At 41.0% G+C, this 11,074-nt stretch overlaps 1 protein-coding gene across 1 annotated transcript in view; it reads left to right on the plus strand.

Moving 5' to 3' along the window:
• Positions 1-11,074, plus strand: part of LOC116518577 (calcium-activated potassium channel subunit alpha-1) — a 91,082-nt gene that overhangs the window by 67,729 nt on the left and 12,279 nt on the right. The window contains exons 5-6 of the mRNA XM_032232078.1: positions 76-189; positions 9,896-10,026. Of these exons, the coding sequence (XP_032087969.1) occupies positions 76-189; positions 9,896-10,026 (245 nt within the window). The remainder of the gene's footprint in view (positions 1-75; positions 190-9,895; positions 10,027-11,074) is intronic.

Raw genomic sequence — 11,074 nt, forward strand, 5'->3', positions numbered from 1 at the left:
TCGAATCTTTTTTTGTAATTAGAGTTACGAGTCCTAGTGTAACATCTCAGTTTCATTGTACTTTGGTCTCTACAGGGTTTTCGCCACCTGGAATGGAAAGGTCTTCGCCCGACAAGAGTCCAGTGCATGGCCTTCTCCGTCAGCCCTCCATTACAACGGGGATTGACATCCCTATTATTACTGAGTTAGGTAAGCTCTCTGGGGATCTTTTTAACCTGTTGTCTTTTCATTTTTCCCGGCCTAAGGAGTGCCTTATTTAAGGAAAGGTGTAGCATTTTCTTCTGAAGGTTGTACAGTATGTGTGCATATATAGACAGAATGCCGACATACACATAAAACCAATGATGTAGTTGCTAAGATGTTGTATTAACAGCAGGGAGACCCTTCCAGGGGTCTTTAAGCATGGAAACAAACTGGATGATTCTGGAGCAGTAGTTCTCTCTCAGTGCAACAACACAACTGGTGGTGTTTAATGGTTAAAGAGATGGACTAAGAAGTTCTAGTATTCCCTTGAGGTGCAGAAGACAACTGAAAGAGTTGGGCCAGTCACACACTCTCTAGAAGTGAAAAGAGTCTATCTCCCACTAGACTAGCTAGGGTAGTCTATAACCTTCACAAAGACACCTTCTTCTGCAGTGATGATGATGATGATGATGATGATGATGATATTGTTGTTGTTGTTAATAATAATAATAATAATAATAATAATAATAATAATAATAGGTTAATCTTTGGTGAGATTCACAGCCTTTGGGGCTGGATGGTAGCTCAACAGCTGGGAACTGTTAGGATAACGTCAGAGGATATAAGCTGTTCCAAGTAGGGTGTTTTTTTTTTTTGTAGAATCAGAATGTTCAAGTCCGATAAATTTAGAATTTCCAAATAGTGAGGTAGCCCTCTAGGTATCGCTCCAAGGGCTCCAATCACAATCGGGACAAGATTTCCTTTTCCACAGTCACTCAACTTCAATTTGCAAGTCCTGGTACTTTGTAATTTTTTCTTGCTGTTTATCTTCAATTTGTGCATCACCAGGTATTGCAATGTCAATGAACCAAACTTTTTTCTTTTCAACTATTGTTATATCAGGTATGTTGTGGGCCAAATTCCTGTTAGTCTGAATTCTGAAATTATAAGATCTTGACGTTTTCATTCACTACTACTACTACTACTACTAGTAGTAGTAGTAGTAGCAGCAGCAGCAGCAGCAGCAGCAGCAGCAGCAGCAGCAGCTATTATTATTATTATTAGGTATTATACAATTGTATCACAGCGGCCAGTTGTTTCACCGGATTTGGCATTGGTTACTAGTCAGGCCCCACCCAGGGGCCTAGGACGTCATAACGTATTTTTGTAATATGCGTGCAGATCCAAGCAGTGCGGCTTTTTGCATTTGACTGATGGTGATTTTGTCAATTTTTAACTGTTTTAAATGTAATTCCAGTGCTTTTGGAATAGCACCCAATGTGCCAATTACCACTGGAATTACCACTGCTGGTTTGTGCCATAGTCGTTGAATTTCGATTTTTAAGTCCTGGTATTTTGCGATTTTTTCATGTTCCTTCTCGGCGACCCTGCTATCACCTGGTATTGCGATGTCTATGATTGTGACCTTATTTTTCTCAACCAGTGTGATGTCTGGTGTATTATGCGCCAGTATTTTGTCTGTTTGTATACGGAAATCCCACAAGATCTTGACCATTTGATTTTCGGTGACTTTTTCAGGCTGATGTTCCCACCAGTTTGTTGCTGTTTTAATATTGTAATTTTTGCACAAATTCCAATGGATCATTTGTGCTACTGAATTGTGCCGCAATTTATAATCAGTCTGCGTGATTTTTTTACAGCAGCTGAGTATGTGATCAACAGTTTCATCAGCTTCTTTGCAAAGTCTGCATTTGGCGTCATCAGAGGATTTTTCGATTTTGGCCTTAATGGCATTTGTGCGGATAGCTTATTCTTGTGCAGCCAGGATTAGTGACTCTGTTTCCTTCTTTAATGTACCTGTTGTTAACCATAACCAAGTTTGTTCACTGTCCACTTTATCTTTTATTTTTTCCAGAAATTGGCCATGCAGTGCTTTGTTCTGCCAACTCTCCATTCTTGATTTTATCACATGTTTTCTGTATTCTTGTTTCGTCTGTTGGGCCTTCAGTAGTTTTTTGTTCTTTACTTCAATTAATAGATGTTGTTGTTGCTATTATTATTATTATTATTATTATTATTATTATTATTATCAATTCACTGCAGAAAAAGGTATCTTCATGAACGTTACAGACTATCCTATTCTATTATCTATAATAATAATAAATTGCTTTGGAACTTCAGAATACAGACAGACAGGCACTGCCACATAACACCCTGGAGTTAACAACTGTCGATAAGAAAGACAAAAAAGTCTGGATAGTGGATGTGGCAGTGCCTGGAGACAGCAGAAGAGAAGAGAAAGAACTGGAGAAGATAACAAAATACAAAGACATAGAAATAGAACAACTGTGGCAAAGGCAATCAAGGGTGCCTGGAGTGCAGTCCCAAAACAACTGGAGCACCACTTGAACACTAGAGGCATTGACAAATTTGCCATTGGTCAATTGCAGAAGGTGGCAATTTACTTGAAACTGCGATGATATCTGTAACACCGTCAAACATCCAGATTTGCCTATCCCAGGTCCTTAGTAACCACTTGACAAAATGCCAAACCCAGTCTGAACATCTGGCTGACTGTGCGATGAATCATAATAATAATACACATACATATACACAGAGGTGCCCACATAGGCACACAGTGATTAAGCAAGTTCCTTTTTTAAAGCACTATCATAATTTTACTTCTCTTACGTGGTAATAATTGACTGTTATGACCCTGATCATGTAGGCAGATGCTGGCACCCATAAAGTATTTTATGGCACTGCTACCCTGCGGCAGACGGCTCTACAATGGCCAGGAAAGCTGTACCCCAAACTTTTGCAAAGGTAGCGACCCATAGTGACTGCAACCCTGTCCCAAAAAATTAGATCCAATAGTCGCCAGAGCCAATTCACAAGGCAAGCTGGAATTTTGTAGTCTGTAAGCAAGATTTGAGGTCCACAAGGAAAGGTGCGTAGTCCACAAACAAGGTTTAAAGCAGTGGTGAAATTCATTTAATTTACTACCAGTTCTATGGGCGTGGCTTGGTGGATGTGATGGGGCTTGGTGGGCGTGGCAAGGAAAGGATACTGCAAAATCTCCATTCTCTCCCCACTCTGGGGCCAGCCAGAGGTGGCATTTGCCAGTTTTCTGAACTACTCAAAATTTCTGCTACCGGTTCTCCAGAAGCTGTTGAATTTCACCCCTGGTTTAAAGCCCTCTGGGCAGAAACACCATCCGAAGTCAAAGAAACAGGGGAAGTGTGTGCCAAAGCAAACAATTGTTCCTGACATTGGCACCTTCCCCTGCATTTAATCGGTCCCAGTTGGTTGTTCCTTGTGAAGAGGGGCAGGATGGCCTCCTTACCAGCAGCCTCGCAGACCTCCTTTGAGCTTGCCTCTGCTCCATTCTCCGTGACCTCGGATCGGGCGGGGGAGGCAGCTGTTCCTCATCAGAGGGGATCTTCTGCCTCTCAGCACCACTGCCTGTCTGCAGCCAATCCTCCCCTGCATTTGTAAAGGCAGGGAGCTCCCCTTTCCCCAATGCCAGAGGGGCTTGGGCAGCATTGTCCTGAGCCCCTGGATTCTCCAGACATTACAGGTGAGACATGCTATCTCCATCTGAGGGTCCTGGTTCCAACTCCTACTCTTCCTCTTCCAAAACAGGACCCAACAGGGTTATGACATGTCCACCATTGTAGGACTGAGCCTATATGGCAAAAATTACCACAGGAAATCCAAACAACCATGCCACTGCAGGTAGTCCTTGACTTACAACCATTCATTTACCACTGTTCTAAATTAGAATGGCGCTGAAAAAAAAAGGTGTTTAGGATCAGGTCTTACACTTAGGACCACTGCAGCATCCCCCACAGTCATAGGGGAATTGCAATTCAGGCACTTGGCAACCAACATGCATTTACAATGGTGGCCACATCTTGGGATCATGCGATCCCAATTTGCAGCCTTCATAGGAGGCTTCTATCAATGGGGGGAGCCTGATTTGCTTAACAACCTGATCCTTTTAACATCTGCAGTGATTTGTCTTAACGACCATGGCAAATAGATCCTGAAATTGAATGCGACTCTCTTTACCATCACCTTGCTTAGCCATGGGCGTGAAAGTCCCGCTTGTGGACCTAACTAGGTCTACATACCAAATATTACAGCAGGACCTTCCGAATATTCTGTTCAGAGTCAGATTCAAGTTGAGGGACTAAGGGGGCCAGACCAGTGGTGGGATTCAGCCAGTTTGCACCTATTCGGGAGAACCGGTTGTTAACTTTCTAAGCAGTTCGGAGGACTGATTGTTGGAAGAAATCTCATTTTGTTTTTTCCCACTTTACAGGCCTAATCCTGTAAGGAAGGCAGGAAGGAAACATTCTGGTATTGTTTCTAGCCTAATCTTTATTGCCCTGCTTACAGAAACTGCCTCTCTGGTTAATCCTTATTACATTGTAACAGCTAAGATGAAGCGTCCATCGACCTGTGTGACGTTGAGTTGGCCATGCCCACTCAGTCACATGACCGCCACGCCCCACCTATCCAGCTGGTCATTAGGACAGAGAACTGGTTGTTAAATTATTTGAACCCCACCACTGGGACCAGGCCAACAGTGCATGTTTGAAGCCAAGCATGCTCTTCTTTGTCCATCTATTACGTCCTCAAATAAATTATCAATTTCAGCAGCAGCATTGAGAATGCTGCCCCTTCACTCACCCTCATTTTTGACCTGTGTGAATTCTGCAAGGCCTCTGTGCTTCTTGGATGTAAAGTCAAGCTTGATGTGTAATCCTTTCATCCATTTGTTGTCTCCCCCTTTGGTTTTCAGCTTTATTTGTCTCACACCCTCATTTTATTCTCTGTCTGTGCCTTCTCCTTCCCATCTCCCCCTCCTCCAAACCTCCCAGCTAAACCTGGCAAACTTCTGCCTTTGGTTTCAACCAGTCAGGAAAAAAACAGTGGTGTTCAGATTCTAATGATAACCGAATTGGGTAAGAAAGTGCCTTTCGTTTTGGAGATCAACCGCTCGTTGCTCCGCTGTTATTTCTACTCTCTGCTTTCTTCTTCCTTCATCTGGCTGCATCCCAGAGTTGCCTTCTCAGTGCTACTTTGAATGTGTTTTATTTGTGATTCCAGTTAAAACGGACTGTCTTGTTCTGCCTTCCCTTAATGATTTTTCTTTTTCTCTACATACATACAGCATTGGTAAACTTTTGATCACATTCATCTGACCTGCTGGCTGTTTATATTTCATCTGCACATCAATTCATTTTTCTCCTCCTCCTCCTCTTCTTTTGCCTCCTCCTCTTTTTCCTCCTCCTCCTCTTCCCCTTCTCCTTTTCCTTCTCATCCTTGTCCCCTCCTCCTCCTTCCTCTTCTTCCTCCTCCTCTTCTTCTCTTCCTCCTTCTCCTTTCCCCCTCCTCTTCCTCCTCCTTCCTCTTCTTCTTCCTCTTTTCTTCTTCTTCCTACTACCTCCCTTCCTCCTCCTCTTCCACCTCCTCCCCTCCTCCTTCCTCCTCCTCCTCCTCTTCCTTTTTTCTTCTTCCTCCTCTTCTTCTTCTGCTCCTCCTTCTTTTCCCCCTCCTCTTCCTCCTCCCCCTTCTTCACTTGACAGACACATTTTAACTGTTCTGAGACACATAAAAGAAAGACAAACATTTGTAAAAGAAAGAAAGAAATAAACTCCTCTTAAGACATTGATGGGCTAGCTAGTTGGTGAGAACAACTCTTCATTCAGAGCTTCCATGTTGAGTGTCCTAAAAGCCACTAGGCTTCTAAGCATTTTATTTCTTTTATCCAAGTATGCTTTTTGATTATCAAGATCTGTGATGAAGCTCTAAATGTATGAACTAATTTTTTCTCATCATTAAGTGGAAGTCATTTGAATAAATCTTTGGAGAACATGAAAGGAAAGCAACTGATCTCTGATGCTAAAGCTTTCTCTTCCGTTTTCAGAGATCTTGCCCTCAAATTATCTTTACATAGGACTTTCCACCAGCCTTGACAGTGCTACTAATTTTTTCAGGGCTGCCAATAGAATATAGAATAGAGGCCCTCCTAGATATATGTGTCTTGTTTTCCTTTACCACTTGATAGAAGTCTTTTCTTGCAGTTATATTCTGGAAGGCCAATGTTATTGTTTTTCTAGCATATAAATATAGTTGAAAATAAATGAAAAAATAAATTTAAATAATACCTAAGTAAAAACCATGAAACCCTTTTATCGATCAAGTTGTTTGAATGAAAGGGCTTTTCTCAGTTCACTTACTGTAAGTCATGTCCAGTTTTGAGTTAATTACAGCAAAGGAGAAAGAGACAAAGATATGGAGAATCTAATTTTACAGCCATATCTGCCAGGGATTTACCATATTTTTCAGAGTATAAGATGCTCCAAAGTATAAGATGCAGCTAGCTTTTGGGGAGAAAAACAAGGGGAAAAAATCTGCCTGCAATTTGCCTCCTTGCAGCAAACAGTAAACAGCCTGTTTGAGTCGCAGCTTCAGCACAGCCTAATTAGCACAAGCGGCTGATTGTCAGTTGGATCGGCCTCCCAATGATCAGGTGTTTCAGACTGCAGGGATTACCATACATAGCCTATGCCGCCTCTGTATGCCCCATTGTCGGCCTCCACATCCTGTTTTCAGCCTTTGCATGCCCCATTTTCTGCCCATTCCAACCGGTGGGAATTGGAAGAAGGCCAAAAATGGGACACCTGGAGGCGGCAACAGGCTATGGCAATCCCTGCAGCCTAAAACACCTGATCGTTGTGCGGCCGATCCAACCGACAATCATCTGCTTGTGCTAATCAGGCTGTGCTGAAACTGAAACAGTCTGTTTGCTGTTTGCTGTAAGGAGGCAAATTGCTGGGAGGCAGAGGTCGAAGGATGGGGCTGGCAGGTGGGCGGAGCTACATTCAGTGTATAAGACGCACCCAAATTTTTACCCTCTTTTAGGAGGGAAAAACAGGTATCTTATACTCCAAAAAATATGGTAGTTTGTAAAGTTCTTCATCTAACTGACCTTGTTCTGTCTCTTTTCAATACAAAATCTTTCTTGATTATCTCCCAATATGATGTATTATCAAGAAATACATATCATCAACAATAGTATGTGTAATCTTGGTACCTAAACATATACATAGATGTCTTTTTGAACATGTCGAAACTTGGAGGCCTCAAGCCTAAAAAAACCTCAACTTTTTTTCACTGGTCCGAGGACAAAACAGGGCCTCATCACTTTAATACATATATTGAATTTGACTGTCCTATTTACAATACTACATACATACATACATACATACATACATACATACATACATACATATATATATATATATATATATATATATATGCACAATTAATTCAAACATAGTTCATATATATATCTAAATGCAAAAAAAAGAAATAAAAAGAAAAAGGAAAAAACAAACAAAGTAATATTACAATGCACCCTGACCCAGGAGACCCAGTTTTTCCCCTTACATTTCTTTGTCTATAAGAACTAAAATATATGCAATATATTCCAATTGTGCCTTTATACCCCCCCAAAAACCATATATTCTTCAGTAGGTTTATTCCCTTTGTCTTCCACCAACACTGATTCTATAAAAATCCATCCATATTTCATTACAATTGTTTGCTTTGATCATCCCTTTTTAAAATTTAATTTCCATTGTTAATTCATCATTTGTTGCCATACTCCAAATTTCATTATACCACTCATTTCTTTGGATATCCTAATTTTGTCCCCAATGTTTAGCCATTGCTAATCTAGCTGCCATTATCAAATTTGTCATTAGTAACATTACTTGTTGATATATGCATGGACCATCCATTCTGTCACCTATGCATCTGCCAGTGTTCTCCAGATAAGCATGTGTTCATTATTCTGTTCTTATTAATCCCTGCATACACGCATATATGTGTCTCCCTGCCACCTTGCAATAGAGAGCAAAATAAGAAGAAAATAGAAGGAGAGAAGGGATAAGACTGAAGATGAGGTTTAGCTTGACAAAAGACAGCTGAGGTGGATGTGATAATACTCTGAGTGTATACATAATGTACAGTATGATACAACCCCAGGAAGGATGTCATGCAGGAGATCAAGGCGTCTTCTGCCAGCATGGAGAGCTTGAAATAATGGCAAAAAGATTTATTCCAGTTGAATGGGAGGGGAGAAATTCATAACCACAAGTGCAGTTTGACAGTAGAACCATTTCCCCAGAGAGGTGGTGATGGGGTCACCTTTTCAGGTGTGTGCAGGTAATAGCCATTTGTCAGAGTCCTATGGTGTAAGAATTTGGAATCCTTCACTGTTGGTTCCAATAGCCTGTCTTGTCCCTTCCAAATGGGTCATGTTATGAGAAGGAGCAGATCGATACAGATGGAGGAGAGAGGGAGAGAAAAGGAAGGGTTAGGGAAGGGAGGGGGAGGGAAGGGAGATACGATGGAAGGAAGGGGGAGGAAAGGAAAGAGCAATATGATGGAAGAAAGAATGCGGGAAGGGAAGGGAAGAATGATGAAGGAAAGAACAATGGAAGGAAGGGGAAAGGAAAGGAAAAGAAAAGAAACAAAGTAAATGGATAAAAAAGGGAAGGAAAGGAAAAAGGAAAGGAAAATGAAAGGAAGTAAATGGATAAAAAAGGAAAGGAGAAAGGAAAGGAAGTAAATGGATAAAGAAGGAAAGGAAAGTAAGTAAATGGATAAAGAAGGAAAGGAAACCAAAAGTAAGTACAGGACAGGAAAGGGAACGAGAAGAAGAAGGGGAAGATAAGAGGAAGCAAAGAAAAGGAAATCAAAGGAAAAAGTAAACAGCCTAGACACACAAGACAAGTTGAAAATAAAGCAAGAGAGGGAAGGGGGAAAAAAAGAGACATCTAGTGTCTTCTACTTTGTCCTTCAAGTGTTCTTCAAATACAATGTCTTGTGCAGCTATTTGTCTATCTCTTTCCCCCCTGCCCACCCCCCAGGCAATCATTCAATGTGTCTTTATGGTCTCAGTGAAGGCAAATCCACCAGTCATTTTTAGGAAGCTTCCTAATATATGCCCTTGCATTCAAGCCCAGGGGGTATCATGTGGGTTTTCGACTGCAGCAGATAAAACCAAAGTTGGTCTCATCTCTTGGCAAGGTGGTTAGAGACAGGTAGTCCTCTACTTATCACCAAAATTGAGTCCCCAATTTCTGTGGCTAAGTCAGATGCTCGTTAAGTGACTTTTGCCCCTGTTTTATGACCTGAAGCTGTGGAGCAATTTATTGCTGCTGTTTAAGTTAATAACACAGTTGTGAAGTGACTCTGGCATCCCCTGCTGGCTTTGCTCGTCAGAAGGGAATCATGTGACCCCACAAAACTGCAACCGTCATAAAGACGAGTCCGCTGCCAACCGTCTGAATCACATGACCAGGGGGATGCCGCAATGGCAGTAAGGGCCAGAGGTCAATTTTTTTTCAGGGCCGTTATAACTCTGAACGGTCGCTAAACAAACAGTTGAGGACTATCTGGATGCCTTCTGAATGATGCTAACAAATGCCACTCTTTGCCTTCCATAAAGACGAACTAATTATTATTATTACTATTGTTGTTATTATTATTATTATTTCCAAAATGCAGATTCCACACACATTTTAATTCCATTCTCAGCAACATGCCAGCATTCAAGATGTGTCTCTACCCAGGTGCTGCATTTCTTCTTCGTGTATCTATATAGCATGTCAAAATTCTCTGCCGAGATCCACGCTGGATAGAGATATGTTCTCATTTTTCTTTTCAGTAAACGATTCTAATGTTCAATTCCTGGATCAAGATGATGACGATGATCCTGACACAGAACTCTATCTCACCCAGCCTTTTGCCTGCGGAACAGCCTTCGCAGTTAGTGTCCTGGATTCCCTCATGAGTGCGGTAAGCATCAATCTTTCCGTTGTGGTGGGGATCCTAAGAATAAGACTGTAGTTTCAGCTGTGGGTCTACATTCTCTCTGGGGCCAGCTTATAAGAGAACCCAAGGGTGCATTTCAAAAGGCACTGAACTTCCTTGGGTTTGGGGTTTTTTTCCCCCTTCAAAATGTTTTGCTACTCATTCAAGGAGCTTCTTCGGTTCTGATTGAATGGTGAATAGAAGGATGGATACATAGGTGGATAGATAGATGATAGATGGATGGATGGATGGATGGATGGATGGATGGATGGATGGATGGATGGATAAGATGGATGCATAGATGATAGATGATTGATAGATAGATAGATAGATAGATAGATAGATAGATAGATAGATAGATAGATAGATAGATCATGGATGGATGGGTAGATAGATAGATAGATATCACTGTCTACATAGATGGTCCTCAAAACACAAAACACTCGCATTTCAATCCAGAGATATAGTATTATCTAGAAAGTCAGAGGGATTGTTTTCTATGGCATTTCCCCAGTTAAAGAGAGATAATCATGCTTTATAATCCCATAATTCTATAGAGATTACAAAACACAATCTCTCTTATTGAATTCCAAGCACAGTTGATGAAAATAAATAAAATAGAAAATAATCATATAAACCAAAATGAAAAGCAAAAGCAGGCAATGGAGAATTGCTAGGATTGTAAGAGAAAGAGGAGATAGGAAGAGACAGAAGCACTGAAGACCATCTATGGAATAATATAAACAAGGAGAATTGCTAGGACTAGAATGTAGAGGAAGAAGGTCTCCTTTGAGTTAAACTATCGAATGTCACAGAATGTAATTCTTCCTTCAGAATCCTTGAAATGCCTTGAAATGTATGTGTGTGTGTATATATAATATGTATATGTATGTCTCTCTGTGTGTGTATGTATGTATGTATGTATATGTGTGTATGTATGTATGTATGTGTGTGTGTGTGTGTATATATATGCTTAGAGTTATGCATACATACATACATACATACATACATACATACATTATTGCAGTCAGAA

This window comes from Thamnophis elegans, chromosome 15 (genome assembly GCF_009769535.1).
Source record: "Thamnophis elegans isolate rThaEle1 chromosome 15, rThaEle1.pri, whole genome shotgun sequence".
NCBI classification, from domain to species: Eukaryota; Metazoa; Chordata; class Lepidosauria; order Squamata; family Colubridae; genus Thamnophis; species Thamnophis elegans.